Here is an 18,039-nt window from a genome sequence, read left to right as displayed (position 1 = left end):
CCACCTGTAAGTGGGCTGAGCTCGCGTGCGGCCAGGAAGTAGGGACCGCATGTGAGCATGGTGAGCACGCCGGAGCAGGAGTTTGTTCACCGGATGGGCGGAAAGTCTGGAGGCGTTCCGCCAGTGCTGCTAACAGCTAGTGATCAGCCCCCCTGGGGGGGGAGGGGGAAATTCCTTCTGAAGACCCACCACACAGGTACCAGGTATGGCCAGTATAAAAAGAACCTGGCAACATACAGAGGTGCTTCCCAGCCCATTGTTTTTTTTTTTTTCCTTGGTAAACATGGGAGATGCACAGGAGCAGCTATCACCTCAGCAAGAACAACTGCTGCAGGAGCAGCCCTCTGGGGAGCCCTCACAACAGGCGGTGCAACGACGTTCCCGGTCTGGGTCCAATCGTTCAACTAGAAAGTTCACCGCAAAAAGCAGGAAGGAAGGTCCGGTTGTTCGGCGTGATCCTCCTCCAGTTAAGATGGATTCTTCTGCTTCTACGAACAATAAATGTTCATTTAAAACTAAACATAAGGAATGTGCCCTGTGCAGCAATCCGCTCCCTGATGCATGTAGTAAGAAGAAACTCCGGGGTTTTCCTTAGGTCTAAAGACTTTAATTAAAGAAGAAATAGGCAAGGCTTTGCGAGGGAATTCTGAGTCCAGGCATTCTCCTCGGGACCCTCAGCCAGGCTCAGACTCTGATATCTCAGACATTTCTTCCTCTTTCCTCTCTTCCTCTAATAGCGAGTCTGATAGACAGTGTTTTCCTCTGCAGGAGGTTGATGCCTTGGTGAAAGCTGTCCGAACTACCATGGGCATTGTGGACATGAGACCAGAAAAATCTGTATAGAGGATGTAATGTTTGGGGGATTAGGTCAGAAAAAGAAGAGATGTTTCCCCATGAATACAAAAGTTAAAGATCTTATTGATAGAGAGTGGCAGCGTTCCTCCCTCCTTCAAAAAGAGTTATCCATTTGATGATGCCGCATGTTCCTCTTGGTCAAAAGCACCAAGGCTAGATGTTGCCATTGCTAAGGCATCAAAAAAGTCTTCTCTCCCCTTTGACGACTTGGGAGCATTAAGAGACCCCCTGGACAGACGAGCCGATACCTTCCTGAAAGGTGCATGGGAGACAGCTGCAGGAGCCCTGAAACCAGCAGTGGCAGCCACCTGCACATCCAGAGCCCTGATGGTCTGGCTGGAACAGCTAGACAACCAACTAAAGGAGGGTGTCTCCAGGAAGGAGATTATTTCTTCCCTTCCCCTAGTCCAGGGTGCAGCGGCCTTTCTTGCTGATGCGTCTGCGGACTCTGTTAGATTGGCAGCAAAATCATCAGCTCTACCAAATGCTGCTCGGCGAGCCCTATCAATGCTGCTCGGCGAGCCCTATGGCTTAAATGCTGGCCTGGAGATGTACAAACGAAGTCTAGACTTTGTACAATTCCTTGTGAGGGGGAATATCTTTTCGGCCAGACCATGGATGAACTGTTGGAAAAAGCCGGAGATCCTAAGAAGGGATTTACGTCTGTACCTCTACTACTCTCTTTTAAGAAATCGTTTCGGAAAAAGAAATTTGTCCGAAGAAGATTTTTCAGAGAACATGAGAAATTCGAAGAAAGAGGTCGCAATGGTAGAGGCCTACTCTTTGGTTCTTCCTCCAAAGATGAGCAGGAGCCAGGGGAATCACAATCGGCCCAGGTGGGAGGGAGATTGTCATTATTTTTCCCGGCTTGGGAACGTATTTCACATAGTAATTGGATTTTGAGCCTGATTAGAGTTGGTCTTAAATTTCCCTCTAGTTCCTCCCCAGAGTGGCAGACTGCCCTCGTATCGGAAATTCAAGACCTAATAAAGAAAAACGTCCTGATTGTGGTTCCGGAAACAGAAGAGGGTCACGGATTCTACTCCCCGCTCTTCCTGGTCCCCAAACCGGATGGGTGTTTCAGGACAATCATAAATTTAAGATCCTTAAATAGCTTTCTTAAAATAGACACCTTTAAAATGGAATCCTTAAAAACGATGATAAAATTACTTTTTCCCCACTGTTATGTGGTAGTTTTGGATCTCAAAGACGCATATTACCATGTTCCCATTCATAAGGATTATCAAAAGTATTTGAGGGTGGCCATTGAAATAAGAGGGGTGGTTAAACACTTTCAGTATACCGCCCTTCCCTTTGGGTTAGCTATAGCCCCGAGAGTTTTTACCAAACTAGTGGCAGAGGTCATGGCCCATATAAGAGAAAAATACATTTTAATAATCCCTTACCGTGATGATTTCCTGATAGTGGGGAATTCCTTTGTTCAATGCGAGGCCCACCTTCAGGTAACAATTTCTGTCCTAGAAGTACTAGGTTGGTTTCTAAATCTGGAAAAATCTAGGTTGACAAAACTAAAAGCTCAACAGTTCCTGGGGGTCATTTTAGATTCTGAAAGACAGTTATGCTATTTATCAGAAGAAAAGATTGCAAAATTCCAGGGCTTAGTGAAATATTGTATGGATAGACCCTCTATGTCACTCCGTAAAGCCAAGTCGTTATTAGGGTCCCTGACCTCAAGTTTTACCGCAGTGCGTTGGTCCCAATTTCACTCAAGGGCACTTCAATGGGATATATTGTATAACTACTCAATCCTAGATGGACATCTAGACCGGGAGTTTACCTTGGCCCCTCGCTCCTTACAATCCCTTCGTTGGTGGTTGCTACACACTAATCTTTCTAGGGGAGTCCCTTGGGAATGTAAACCTACTCCAGTCTTGACTACAGATAGAAGTGCTACAGTTTGGGGAGCTCATTTTGAAGGTAACCTAATTCAGGGGACCTGGTCAGAAAATGAGGTACAGTTTTCCTCAAATGTTAAGGAACTTTTGGCGGTTGATTATGCGTTCAATAAGTTCCTTGTACATTTACAGGGCCAGGATGTCCATATACTCTCGGACAATCAAGTCTCAGTAGCATATATAAATCGTCAAGGGGGAACCCGTTCAAAAGACTTAGAGTAGCAGACATCCTTCTTCAGAATGCTGAGGATCATTGTCTCTCCCTTTCTGCTGTCCATCTAAGAGGAAAAGAAAACGTCACACCAGATTTTCTCAGCCGTACTTCCATAAAAGGAGAATGGTCCTTGAACCCTCAGATATTTTCCAGGATTGTGGCAATGTGGGGTCTTCCAACAGTGGACTTGTTTGCGACAAAATCCAATCGAAGGGTGGCAGCGTTTTGTTCCCTAAACCCCAGAGAAAGGCCCCTGGCAGTGGACGCCTTCATGGTTCCCTGGGAGTTTCCTTTGGCGTATGCATTCCCTCCCATGGTCCTGCTTCCGTCAGTCATAAGGAAAATCAGGACAGACAAAGCCAGAATGATCCTCCTATGCCCCTTTTAGCCCAAGAGGCCGTGGTTCTCTTGCCTCCGGAGAATGTCCATATCAGACCCCTGGGTTCTTCTGGAGATTCCGGACCTTCTCACTCCGGGTCCGGTTTCCCATCCTCCAGCCTCAAATCTTCATTTAACGGCATGGAATTTGAAAGGGCGTTGTTAACCAGCAAAGGTTTTTCCACAAATGTAGGAAACACTCTCCTATGTAGCAGAAAACTCGTTACTACCCGCATCTACGCTAGGACTTGGACGAAGTTTCTGTCCTTTTCAAAATTTAAACCAGAGGATGGGCTCCTATTGGGAAAATACTAGAATTTCTACAGCGGGGTTTAGAACAGGGCCTTACCACTAGTACATTGAAAGTACAAGTTTCGGTTTTGGGAGCTTTGTTTTCTTCTGATATAGCGGCTAATTATTGGGAGCACGGTTTATAAAAGCCTCTTAGTTGTAGACCTATTATTAAAACTAAATCCTCTCCCTGGGATTTAAATCTAGTCCTAAATGCCTTGACTAACCCTCCCTTCGAGCACCTAGATTCAGCCTCCCATAAAATGATTCTTCTTAAAACAGCCCTGTTAGTTGACCTGACTTCAGCCAGAAGAGTAAGTGACATACAGGCTCTTTCTATATCCCCACCATTTACTCAAATTCTGGATGATAGAATTGAATTAAATCCTGACCCAGCCTTTCTTCCAAAGGTAGTCTCACGATTCCATAGGACTCAGGAGGTTAATCTTCCAACTTTTTGTTTTCCCCCTAAGAATCAGAAAGAGGAGAAACTACACACATTGGATGTTAGGAGGTGCCGTACTTAAATACCTGGAGGTTTCACACAGTTTTAGGAAAGATAGTTCCCTATTTATATGCCATCAGGGGGCTAGGAAAGGTTGTAAAGCTTCAAAATCTACGATTGCGAGGTGGATTAGAGAGGCCATCACCCTCGCCTACTCTTCGGGGGATAAGGAAGTACCGGAGGGGTTGAGGGCTCACTCCACCAGAGCAGTAGCAACCTCCTGCGCAGAGAAGACGGGGGTTTCGATCGAAGACAAATGTAAGGCTGCCACCTGGTCTTCTCCCTCCACCTTCTATAGGTATTATAGATTGGATTTAGGTGACTCTTATGATCTCACCTTTGGGAGAAGGGTGCTTCAAGCTGTGGTCCCTCCCTAATCTCCTTTGGTCTCTGTAATTCTCTTGTGGTGCTGTCATGGGAGTACGAATAAAGCCTTAGTTACTTACCAGTAACGGGATTTTTCGGAGCCCATGATAGCTCCCTTATATTCCCTCCCTACACTTGTGTTTTTCGCACTCCGGTAGTTATTTTCCTTTTTTGCACTCTCGGGGGAAGTTAGTTAAGTAATTGGCTTAGAATGAATTTGTTTTGTTGTAATTAACCTTGGCGGTCCTCTCATGCTTTGTTAACTAAACTGAGGCGGGAGAGAGGTGCCGCTCTTTTTAACCCGTAGCTTTCCTGTCCTTGATGGGCGGATCCTCTCTCTCGTGGTGCTGTCATGGGCTCCGAAAAATCCCGTTACCAGTAAGTAACTAAGGCTTTTCTTGCCATAATACAAATTCTGACAATCTATTCAGTAGACTGTGTATCCCACCTGACTTCTGCACAACACAACTGATGGTCCCAACCCCATTTATAAGGCAAGAAATCCCACTTATTAAACCTGACAGGGCACACCTGTGAAGTGAAAACCATTTCCGGTGACTACCTCTTGAAGCTCATCAAGAGAATACCAGGAGTGTGCAAAGCAGTCATCAAAGCAAAAGGTGGCTACTTTGAAGAACCTACAGTATGACATATTTTCAGTTGTTTCACGCTTTTTTGTGAAGTATATAATTCCACATGTGTTAATTCATAGTTTTGATGCCTTCAGTGTGAATGTACAATTTTCATAGTCATGAAAATACAGAAATTTCTTTAAATGAGAAGGTGTGTCCAAACTTTTGGTCTGTACTGTATATACAGGGTGGTCCAAAAGTAGGTGGACAGAAAGTGTAACAAGGTTATGAAGGGGGAGATTTATCAAACATGGTGTAAAGTGAAACTGGCTCAGTTGTCCTTAGCAACCAATCAGATTCCACTTTTCATTCCTCACACTCTTTGGAAAATGAAAGGTGGAATCTGATTGGTTGCTAAGGGTAACTGAGCCAGTTTCATAGATCTAGTTTTCACAAATAGATCTCCCCCCAAATCTGTTTTCTTTTCAGATAATTCAGATAACACATAATGGCAAATAATTTAAATACGGATCAAAGAAAATGGATTTTAAAAGCGTATTGGAAATCTCAAAATACTGAAACCTTTACAGCAAATTGGGTTGAAACATTTGGTACTCAAGCCCCAAAGAGACAAACCATTTACTGCATTCGTGACAAATTCAATGCCACTGGCTCAATCCTTAATGCTCCAAAATCCGGTCGACCCAAAACAGTCTGTACAGAAGATAATAAACAACTTGTTGCTGAAACATTTGTTCAGAGTCCAAAAAAGTCCACCAGAAGAGCCTCTTTGGAATTGGGAATTTCACGAGCTTCTATCATGCGAATCCTGAAATCTATTAGGTGGAAAGCTTATCGTCCACGTCTAATTCATGGTTTATTGGAGGATGATCCAGACAGGCGGCTGCAATTAAGTGTTTGATAAACCTCCCTCTTCATAACCTTATTACACATTCTGTCCACCTACTTTTGTATATATATATATGTATGTATATATATATGTATGTATGTGTATGTATATATATATATATATGTGTATGTATATATATATATGTATGTATGTGTATATATATATATATATATATATATACATGTATGTATGTATGTATGTATGTATGTATATATATATATATATATATGTATGTATGTATGTGTATGTATATATATATATATATATATGTATATATATATATATGTATGTATATATATATATATATATATATATATATATATATATATATATATATATATATATATATATATATATATATATATATATATATATATATATAAATAAAATATATATGTGCACTGCTCAAAAAAATAAAGGGAACAGTGAAATAACACATCCTAGATCTGAATGAAATATTCTCATTGAATACTTGTTCTGTACAAAGTTGAATGTGCTGACAACAAAATCACACAAAAATCAATGGAAATCAAATTTATTAACTAATGGAGGCCTGGATTTGGAGTCACCCCCAAAATTAAAGTGGAAAAACACACTACAGGCTGATCCAACTTTGATGTAATGTCCTTAAAACAAGTTAAAATGAGGCTCCGTATTGTGTGTGGCCTCCACGTGCCTGTATGACCTCCCTACAATGCCTGAGCATGCTCCTGATGAGGTTGCGGATGGTCTCCTGTGGGATCTCCTCCCAGACCTGGACTAAAGCATCCGCCAACTCCTGGACAGTCTGTGGTGCAACGTGACGTTGGTGGATGAAGCAAGACATGATGTCCCAGATGTGCTCAATCAGATTCAGGTCTGGGGAACGGGTGGGCCAGTCCATATCTTCAATGCCTTCATCTTGCAGGAACTGCTGACACACTCCAGCCACATGAGGTGTGGCATTGTCCTGCATTAGGAGGAACCCAGGGCCAACCGCACCAGCATATGGTCTCATAAGGGGTCTGAGGATCTCATCTCGGTACCTAATGGCAGTCAGGCTACCTCTGGCGAGCACATGGAGGGCTGTACGGCCCTCCAAAGAAATGCCACCCCACACCATTACTGACCCACTGCCAAACCAGTCATCCTGAAGGATGTTGCAGGCAGCAGATCACTCTCCATGGTGTCTCCAGACTCTGTCACGTCGTTCACATGTGCTCAGTGTGAACCCACTTTCATCTGTGAAGAGCACAGGGTGCCAGTAGCAACTTTGCCAATCCTGGTGTTCTGTGGCAAATGCCAAGCGTCCTGCACGGTGTTGGGCTGTGAGCATAACACCATCTGTGGACGTCGGGCCCTCATACTGCCCTCATACCACCTTCATGGAGTCGGTTTCTAGCAGTTTGTGCAGACACATGCACATTTGTGGCCTGCTGGAGGTCATTTTGCAGGGCTCTGGCAGTGCTTCTGCTGCTGGGTTGTTGCCCTCCTACGGCCCCCTCCACGTCTCATGGTGTACTGGTCTGTCTCCTGGTAGCGCCTCCAGCCTCTGGACACTACGCTGTCAGACACAGCAAACCTTCTTGCCACAGCTCGCATTGATGTGCCATCCTGGGTGAGCTGCCCTACCTGAGCAACTTCTGTGGGTTGTAGAGTCCGTCTCATGCTACCACGAGTGTGAAAGCACAACCAACATTCAAAAGTGACCAAAACATCAGCCAGAAAGCATTGGTACTGAGATGTGGTCTATGGTCCCCACCTGCAGAACCACTCCTTTATTGAGGGTGTCTTGATAATTGCTAATAATTTCCATCTATTGTCTATTCCATTTGCACAACAGCATGTGAAATTGATTGTCAATCAGTGTTGCTTCCTAAGTGGACAGTTTGATTTCACAGAAGTTTGATTTACTTGGAGTTATATTCTGTTGTTTAAGTGTTCCCTTTATTTTTTTGAGCAGTGTATATATGATGTCACATGACCCTCTTCCCATTGAAAAAAATAGTTGGATCCAAAATGGCCGACTTCAAAATGGCCGCCATGGTCACCACCCATCTGGAAAAGTTTTCCCCCTCCCATATACTAATCTGCCACAAACATTAAGTTGGTATCACCAACCATTCCCATTTAATTTAGGTGTATCCATATAAATAACCCACCCTGTGTGTGTGTGTGTGTGTGTGTGTGTGTGTGTGTGTGTGTGTGTGTGTGTGTGTGTAGATAGATAGATGGAGATCTATACACACAGTGCATTGTGAAAGTATTTGGCCCCCTTGAACTTTTCTACCTTTTGCCACATTTCTGGCTTCAAACATAGATATAAAATTCAAATTTTTTTGGGAAGAATCAACAAGTGGGACACAATCGTGAAGTGGAACAAAATTTATTGAATATTTTTAACTTTTTTAACAAATTAAAAACTGAAAAGTGGGGCGTGCGATATTATTCGGCCCCCTTGAGTTAATACTTTGCAGTGCCACCTTTTGCTGTGATTACAGCTGCAAGTCGCTTGGGGTAAGTCTATCAGTTTTGCACATCGAGAGGCTGAAATTCTTGCGCATTCTTCCTTGCAAATTGTATCTTTTTGGGATCACATTAGGGAACAGAAACTTCACTTCAATCTGTTTGGATTCATTTAACATTGCACAGCGTCTTCTGTTTTCAGGTGGCGCTATGCAGTAAGCACCAATAGTGTAAAAAAATAAAAAAATTTTGATTAAAGATACTCTTTTGCTAAAATTTGTTATAAACAGAAATACATTTTCTTTCCACTACCTAATCCTAGCTTTTGTTTTTTTTCTTCTAATGGTTTTTAACCAGATTTTGGGGTGATTCTTCATTCATAGGGAACACAATCTTTTTGTCTTTGTTGTAGGGAACCACGAAAAATTATTTTATTTCGAGGTGCCACAGGCCTAGGCTTCAACATTGTTGGTGGTGAAGATGGTGAAGGAATCTTTATCTCCTTTATTCTCGCTGGGGGACCTGCCGATTTAAGTGGAGAGCTTAGGAAAGGGGACCGTATTATGTCGGTATGTTTTAGTTATCTAAGATTTCTTGGAGTTTTCCCCGGCTGCATGTTACATACTACTTGAGTGTATATCGAAGTCACATTCCCTATCCTAAGGAGCAGGTGTATAATTTGAACTCCAAGATTAACAGCCAAAAACTGTGACTTGGGGGCACATGAGTAGAAGAGCTGCAGGGACTGGGAGTGTGAAGTTAAATTATATATTATATAATATTTTTTTCTATTTTATAAATTAGTGGGATGAATCATCAGTAAGAACATCCTTAGCATTTCATTGAAAAGTATTTTCCTTCTCTCCAAATATCAGCCCCTAGTGAATGGTTTCTTTAAATCTCGTACATGCCTCAACTAATAAACAGAAATTTTGCAGATTGATTTTATTAGTCATGAACATAGTGGTGTAATGGACTAAAGTATGGATTTAATATTGCCCTAGGACAGGCGATGGCAAGCATGTCACTCACAAATAGAAAGTAGATCAATCCAACAGAACGGCTAATGTAATGGGAAGTTGTATTGTGTGATTCTTTTGGTGTAACATTAAAAATAGGAAATAAAATACAAGCAAAACTGCTGTTATAAATACGCTCAAATGCATATATTCACACAAGTGCAGAATGGTAAGATATGATTTACTTAAAGGGGGCTGTACACTATTAGACAACCCCTTTTTAACGCTAAGTTGCCCTTCTTGAAAAAACAAATGTTTACTTACGTTCTGTATGATTGTTATGACTCGTGAACGTTAAAGCCAATGTCACATAATCGCCTGGTTGACATCAGAGGAATGAAGCCAGGCCTGAAGGTATTTATTCATTTATTTTTGCGATGGGTAATTTAACTGTTTAGTTAGGGATTATCAGTAGTAGACAACCCCTTTAAGTTGAAAAAGAGATGCAAAGATACAAAATGCACAAAGACGCTGCCGCCTGAAACTAATGCCATTTCAGTATATACCGTAGTTGACTATGCAGACTATATCACCACTCATTTAGCTTCATTTACATGATTCGATCATCAGCACAATGCGAAAAGTATAGGGACTAATGGATATTATCATTATTCATACACTTGCATTACTGTCTGCAGCACATTCTTGTTTCACAAGGGCTTATACTGCCAATTGATGATTTTTATGCCTGCAGAAAAAATGTGATCAGCTGTTGATGGGACTTTAGGCATGTTTACTAACCCTGCTTATGTAAATATGGCTATCATGTCCTGCCGATTAATTAAGATTTTTCTGGATTTCTTTTGTTTCATAAACTTGAGTATGGCATTGTTTACCTCCCTTCTGACACATCTAATGTGGTGCCATGGCCTTTTATTCTTAATCTCCTAGGTTAATGGTGTTGATCTCCGAGCAGCCACTCATGAACAAGCAGCTGCAGCTCTGAAAAATGCTGGTCAAACTGTGACAATTATTGCACAATACCGTCCAGAAGGTAAGCAGTGTTTTTTTTTCTCCTGGTTATTTATAGAGAGCTGTGTTTTTAAGAAGTTTTTTTTTTTGCATGATAGAAACAAATGCAGTTCATGAAATTAAGGGCTCATTCAGTCGTCAGTATTTTCCATGTATGAGAAAAACGGCTTGGTTATTCTGATCAGACTTCAGTCAGTTTGATCAGAGTGTGGCCCGAGTGTCATCCGTTTTTCTCGCATGTGGAGGAAAAAAAAAAAAGTTTCTCCAGCTTCTCCTTTCTGACAGTCCATGAAAAATCGGACCCATAGACTTATATTGCCAATCTTGATCCGACTCTTGGATCAAAGTCAGGATATGTCTCCGATATTTACTGCGGACCCCTCAGTCTGAGGAAAAAATTGGACATGTGCACAGCCCCATAGAATATTGTAGGTACACGTGCTATCTGTGAAAACTATGGATAGCATTCATATGACAAAATCGGACTTGTGAATGAGCTCTAAAGCTTGCGAATTGGGTCTCCTTAATGTCTTTCTACATATTAACTCCTTCACGACTGATGACTTTTATTTACATCATTTGTCGTATACCTGCCTTTGATGCGGGCTCACACGCTGACTCCTCAATTTCCATGACTCCAACTCCCTCATACATGGCTCATGTTTAAGTGAGAAATTTACTGTAGTAAAATGGTAACATCAGGCTTTTAATCATTATTATGATACAATAATCAAGCTATTTAGGTAGAACATAAAATATATTTATTGGAATACAACTTTAGAACAAAAAAAACTTTCATATTTGCAATTTATTATACACTATGCAGTAAGTGGGGAAAAAAACAGTTTTCAACAAAAACGTGCTGAATAACATTTGTGCAGTCTATGAATTTGTTCTGAGAATTAGTATTGCCTCCATCAGATCCTCCTTCATAGATGACCTCAAATCTGACCTAATTATTTTAAGGCTACAGAACAACCTCTCTACACTAACTTGGGTTGGTGGCAAAGCAGTAACCACATGGGCAACATCTCTAACAATTTCGGGGTATAAAGAAATTGCCTCGTGCAGAGTCAGTTTTGATGAACGATTGAACACTTCTACTTCTTTGAGAGCAAGTGAAAAATGTTGTAATTCCACAATTGCCCCTTCTCCAGCACATCTCTTCAAGATGGAATTAATTTTAGGGGTTCTGGCAGCAATAGCCAATTTCCTCACTTTGCTAATCAGAGTTGCAGCATGTCCCTCTTGCAGATGATCTCTTTTTGCTAGCTGCAGTGTGTGCACAACACAGCGCATGTGATGAATAGGAGAGAGGTGTGAAGCAGCTTCAACAAGATTATCTAATTGTAAAGAATCATTTTGCTGTTCTTCTGTAGTAATATCTGTTTGTTCCTCCATTATGGGAACAGGACTGTGGCCTTCCATCTCCAACATGCTGAATCTGAAATGTTCTTCTAGCTGCTATTCATCTTCATTATTTTCATTTATCAGTATAATAGTACTTATCATGTTTGAAGCATTATCCGTTTCTAAAAGTGAGAACCTGTTCTTTTTTTGTTCTTAATCCTGCTTTCCTGTTCACTCCAGCAGTTCTGAGATGAGTGCAGGCATTCCTTCTCTGTGAGTTTTTTTTCCCCTTATCTGTAGAGGAGGAGTTTCACTACTTATCATGTACATAAACTGCAGCACAGATTAATGTCAGCTAAAAGTTTAGACCCTTAGATCAGGAATAGGACAGACATTTATAGGACATTGCATTTTTCCCAAATTCTTATGAAAAAATATTCCCCACAAACTGCATTGAACTACTGTACCCAATTTATTATATATTTTAGGAGTCAGTCCATTTTATTTGGACTCCGACTCCACAGCCCTGCATATACTATGCACAGACAAGAAGCTTGTCATTTATCCTGCTCATCGGCGCCCCCGTCACGTGATCGTGGGGTGCCGATGGGTTGTCATGACAGCTGGGGGTCTGCTGAAGACACCTGTGATGGTCCTCACAATCCTCCTGTGAACGCCGGCCGATTGTAGCCTCAGGTCTCCTAAGGGGGACTATTAAATACAGTAAAACATGTAAAAAAAAGATTAAAAATACACATTTGGTATCGCCGTTTTTAGAAATGACCAATCTATCAAAATATTAATTAATCAGATTGATAGACTGCGTAGCTGAGGAAAAAAATTGAGAATTACAATTTTTTTTGGTCGCCCCAACATTGCAATAAAAGGCGATCAAAACATTGTATCTATTGTATGTTGCCCATTAGTCGATTCAGCCTGGTCATTCATGTACAGTAGCAGCAGGCTACAAACTAACCTTCTTTTAAGAAATCTTCACCGCAAAATCTATTTCAAACTCTGAAATTCTATTTTTTGTCTGGATGAAACCATTGTTTGTTTGTTGTCTTCCCTGAAGATCAATCCTTTTGGATGAAGTAATTCATTTTCATCAACTTGACTATGTATGTGGGCCTGTAATGCCATTCCAGATTACTTTAATTTTGAACTAGGTCTTGTGGTTAAGTCTGATTCTGGATTTGGGTAGTGACATCACCTTCTATTTCCAGATAATCTTGACCCTGTTTCTTTCCTAAATTGGCCATCTACCATTTTCCTTTGGCCTGAATAGTGCAATAGGCTTGTTATTCTACCAATGACTATCCAAGGACTAGTGCTAATAAATTGAAGGCGTTTAAATTACTGTTTGCTTAAAAACAAGATGCTTTTCTTTTCATCCTATAGTTAAGTGTACCTTGTTAGACCCACAGAGATTAGCAAACTTTATTTTTTTCATAAATCAATCGCACATGTCTAGAAAAGAAACTTTGTAATAAAAAATGGCAAATTTCCCGACTAGTCATTCACAATCAAAAATTGTTCAAATCTGTCTACATCTGGCTTCAGCAAAGGATCGGATTCCACCTTCTGCCCATAAAAGTCTATGGAGAGGGGAGGCGAAGGAGGCTGGAGGGAGACACATGCAAAGAAATACAAAGACCCTGCTTAGGCTTCTAATGATTAGAGCTTGCAAAACAAAACATTTAGGATTTAAGTCATATAATGTCCAGAAAGTGTTATTTCGCACTTGTACACACGTCAGATTATTCTGAAAGTGACGAAAGGGTATGTTCTCACAGAGTTTGTATGAATTTTAATGCGCATTCTGTTCCAAAATACACATACAAATTGATTCAAATACTCTGGGTAAGTTTTTCAATTTCACTGGGAAAACCACATTGCTGTTAATGCAGTAAGTTTGTTTCAAGTGAGATATTGAAAGCTGTTCCAGGGAATCCACTTCAAACATGACATTAAAGTAAAAAGGTTGCAAATAAAAAGGCTTAAAAACCCATGTCTGAACTCAAAACTGTCCAAAAACAGTATCGATTTCTGATGTGGAAACCATAATACTTTGGCAAGGTCAAACCGTACCCCATAAACAGTCGATTCTTTTGTTTGGAAGTATTACTGCTGTTTTGCAAATAACCAATTGGTTACATGTATTTTTTTATATAATTTTTTCTTCTATACAGAATATAGTCGTTTTGAAGCAAAAATACATGATCTTAGGGAACAGATGATGAACAGCAGCGTCAGCTCAGGGTCGGGCTCTCTCCGAACGAGTCAGAAACGGTCACTATATGTCAGGTGAGATCTTAAAATACTTACCTTGTTTTATTGATAAGATAACTGCAAAAGAAACAGAATTTTGTATGCAGTTGCTTTGTTATAATGTGGACCTTTCTTAAAGGGAACCTGTCACATCGGATAACACTATTAACCTGCAGATGTAGTGTTAATCTGCAGGTTGATCGTTAGGAAGGTGCCCGCCTACCTTACTGAAAGTGGGAGATAGTAATTTAACTTTATTCCTTCCGGACAGGAGGCACTCTAGCTTTTTCATACAGGCTCATCGGCGTTGCTACAGCTCATAGGTAAGCATTACCCGACAGTTTGACTAACAGCCAGCTCATAAGTGCAGAGCCTACTGTCAGTCAATGTTCCATGCCATGCTTAAAGCCGCCGCTCACAGTACTGTGAGCTGTAGCCACGCCGACATACCTGCATTACTGAGGGCCTGCGGCTCCCGGGAGGAATAAAGTTTTTTTCCCAGGTGCTGCACTTTGAGGACGGCAGCAGGGCACCTTTCTAATGCTATTAATCTGCAAATTTACCCTATATCTGCAGGTTAATAACATTATCCAACATAACCAGTTGCCTTTAACCCCTTAATAACATTTGACGTACTAATACGCGTCTGTGCCCTGGGACTTAAGAGCCAGACCCGTATTAGTACGTCATGGTGATCGCGCGCGCACACACGCACCGCTCCCAGCACATTAACCCCCGCAATGCTGCGATCGAAGTTCATCGCAGATACTCACCTCCTCTTCCGGCTTCCAGCGCTGTCTGCAAAGGCTTTCCGGGTGTTGCCATGACGACCCGATGTCGTCATGACAACATCCGGGTCACCAGACAGCAGGAAGATTGTTTGGACATGCGCAGTGCATCTCCAAACAATCTTCTCCCTGTCCAGCGCTGACAGCCTGCATAGCACAGGGATGGTGCTGCATTCCTGTGCCATGCAGGCGATCAGAGAAAAAAAAGTGAAAGTCCCAGAGTGGGACAAAGTAATAAAGTATATAAACTTTCAGAAAGTGAAAAAAAAAAAAATAAAATAATCCACCAAAACTAAAAATATAATGTACCCATCAATAAACATTATTATAAAAAAAACAAGCCGTCACATGACTGTCTGCCAAAATCTGGAAAAATTATAGCTCTCAAAATATGGCGATGCAAACACTAGATTTTACAAAAAATGCGTCTTTTAGTGTGTGACAGCTGTCAGTCATAAAAACCCCATATGATTCTGGTATTGCTGTAATCACACCGACCCGAAGAATAAAGTAGTCTAATCACTTATACCGCACGAGGAACGGCATCAAAAATAAACTCTTGGGTTAGGCCTGGGTTTGGGGTTAGGGTTGTGCTAGGGTTAGGGTTGTGCTAGGGTTAGGGTTGTGCTAGGGTTAGGGTTGTGCTAGGGTTAGGGTTGTGCTGGGGTTAGGGTTGTGATGGGGTTGGGATTTTTTTCAAAAGTAAGAAAAAAAGATGACGATATGGCGACTAGTGTTGAGCGCAAGTGCTCGCTACTTGACTTTGCATCGGGTGCTCTGGTATGCTTTGAGTATCGTGGGTATTTGAGTGACATGCTCGAGTCTCTGCCCCATATGCTTCGCGGCCAAAAAAACTTTACGGGGATTGCCTGCCATGCACGAGCGATCCCCGCATGTTTTTTTTTGGGTGTCTAATTACCGTGAAACATGCGAAGCAGGGACTCAAATTGATTCATAAAAATGAAAGTGTTTTTTTTTTCACTTTTTCATTTTTACGAATCAATTTGTGAAGCACCTGGGGGTTCCAAGTGCTCACTATGCATCTAGATAGGTGCTTTGGGGGGTCTAGTTTCCAAAATGGGGTCACTTGTGGGGGAGCTCCACTGTTTAGGCACATCAGGGGCTCTCCAAACGCAACATGGTGTCCGCTAACAATTTGAGCCGATTTTCCATTCAATTTGTTAGCGGATACCATGTTGCATTTGGAGAGTCCCTGTGTGCCCAAACATTGGAGCTCCCCCACAAGTGACCCCATTTTGGAAACTAGACCCCCAAGGCACCTATCTAGATGCATAGTGAGCACTTGGAACCCCTAGGTGCTTCACAAATTGATTCGGAAAAATGAAAAAGTGAAGAAAAAAAACACTTTTTCATTTTTACGAATCAATTTGTGAAGCACCTGTGGGTTCCAAGTGCTCACTATGCATCTAGATAGGTGCCTTGGGGGGTCTAGTTTCCAAAATGGGGTCACTTGTAGGGGAGCTCCAATGTTTGGGCACACAGGGGCTCTCCAAACACAACATGGCGTCCGCTAATTATACAAGCAAATTTTACAATCAAAAAGTCAAATGGCGCTCCTTCCCTTCCGAGCCCTGTCGTGCGCCCAAACAGTGTTTTTTCCCCACATATTGGGTATCTGCGTGCCCAGGGGAAATTGCACAACAAATTTTGGGGTCCATTTTTTCTTGTTACCCCTGTGAAAATAAAAAAAATTGGGTCTAAAGTAACATTTTTGTGAAAAAAGTTAAATGTTCATTTTTTTCTTCCACATTCCAAAAATTCCTGCGAAGCACCTGAAGGGTTAATAAAGTTCTTGAATGTGGTTTTGAGCACCTTGAGGGGTGCAGTTTTTAGAATGGTGTCACTTTTGGGTATTTTCTGTCATAAAGACCCCTCAAAGTGACTTCAAATGTGATGTGGTCAGTAAAAAAATGGTTTTGTAAATTTTGTTGGAAAAATGAGAAATCGCTGGTCAACTTTTAACCCTTATAGCTCCCTAACAAAAAAAATTTTGGTTCCAAAATTGTGCTGATGTAAAGTAGACATGTGGGAAATGTTATTTATTAACTCTTTTGTGTGACATATCTCTCTGATTTAAGGGCATAAAAATTAAAATTTTGAAAATTGCAAAATTTTCAAAATTTTCGCAAAATTTCCGTTTTTTTCACAAATAAACGCAAGTGATATTGAAGAAATTTTACCACTATCATGAAGTACAATATGTCACGAAAAAACGATCTCAGAATCAGGGGGATCCGTTGAAGCGTTTCAGAGTAATTACCTCATAAAGTGACAGTGGTCAGAATTGTAAAAATTGGCCTGGTCATTAACATGCAAACCACCCTCGGGGCTTAAGGGGTTAAGGAAACACCCGTCAAAAAAAAAAAATTCCCCTAAACCTTTCTAAATATATCAGTAATATAGTGGAGTTTAATTAAAATACTCCCTGATCACTTTCTTTCCTGGTTTCTAGCATTGCAACCATTTTTTTTTTCTGTGTCACGTGACTTTAAACCAGACTCGCTGGATCACACAGGGATTTGTGTGGAGCGGTAGTCTTTCACAGTGCAAGTCTATGGAGCTTTGTTCTGAGACTCAATATGCTTACATTGAAAGAAGTAGGACTGCTCCGCACAGTGTTCCCTGTGTGAGCCATCAAAGGAGAGTATTGCTCACATGACCCAGAAAAGGACCAGAGCAGCCCTGGAAGTCTGGAAAAGACTGCGATTGGTATTTTACACTTGCACTCCATTACAAACACATTTAGTAAGGTTTAGGGGATAACACTTTTTTGTCGGGAGTGCTTTTTTAAAAGGAATCTGTCATTTGATTTTTGCTACCCCATCTGAGATCAAAACCCAAAAATTGAGCTGGACTATATGCGGTCATAGTCCGAGGTCAAAATTTCAGGAAGGTTGTGGATCAAGGCAAATGGATGGTCAAAGGCAAGGTCCAAGATCGGACAACAAAGATCTAATACCGGAACACAAAGAACAGAGCAAGCGCACACCATTTGAGCGAAGCTACAACTAACTGTTCTGATGGGTACACCTTGTCGTCGATGGCTTTTATGCGTTTTTTGATCAAAATAGCGTTAACTAAGTACCCTATGATATTTACATGTACTATTACTATTTACCGTATTTTTTGGACTATAAGACGCACCCCAAATTTTGGGGTGAAAAAT

General features: G+C 41.3%; 1 protein-coding gene across 22 annotated transcripts in view; it reads left to right on the top strand.

Annotated features, from left to right (window-relative positions):
• DLG1 (discs large MAGUK scaffold protein 1) overlaps nt 1-18,039 on the top strand; it is a 279,892-nt gene that overhangs the window by 204,833 nt on the left and 57,020 nt on the right. For all 22 annotated transcript variants that reach the window (XM_073675022.1, XM_073675021.1, XM_073675018.1 and 19 more), the window contains 3 exons: nt 8,865-9,021; nt 10,363-10,465; nt 13,986-14,100. In XM_073675022.1, the coding sequence (XP_073531123.1) occupies nt 8,865-9,021; nt 10,363-10,465; nt 13,986-14,100 (375 nt within the window). The remainder of the gene's footprint in view (nt 1-8,864; nt 9,022-10,362; nt 10,466-13,985; nt 14,101-18,039) is intronic.

The sequence above is a fragment of the Phyllobates terribilis genome, unplaced genomic scaffold (genome assembly GCF_046119375.1).
Source record: "Phyllobates terribilis strain yellow unplaced genomic scaffold, ASM4611937v1 Scaffold_3__8_contigs__length_932513732, whole genome shotgun sequence".
NCBI classification, from domain to species: domain Eukaryota; kingdom Metazoa; phylum Chordata; class Amphibia; order Anura; family Dendrobatidae; genus Phyllobates; species Phyllobates terribilis.
This window is presented reverse-complemented; position numbering and strand designations above follow the sequence as displayed.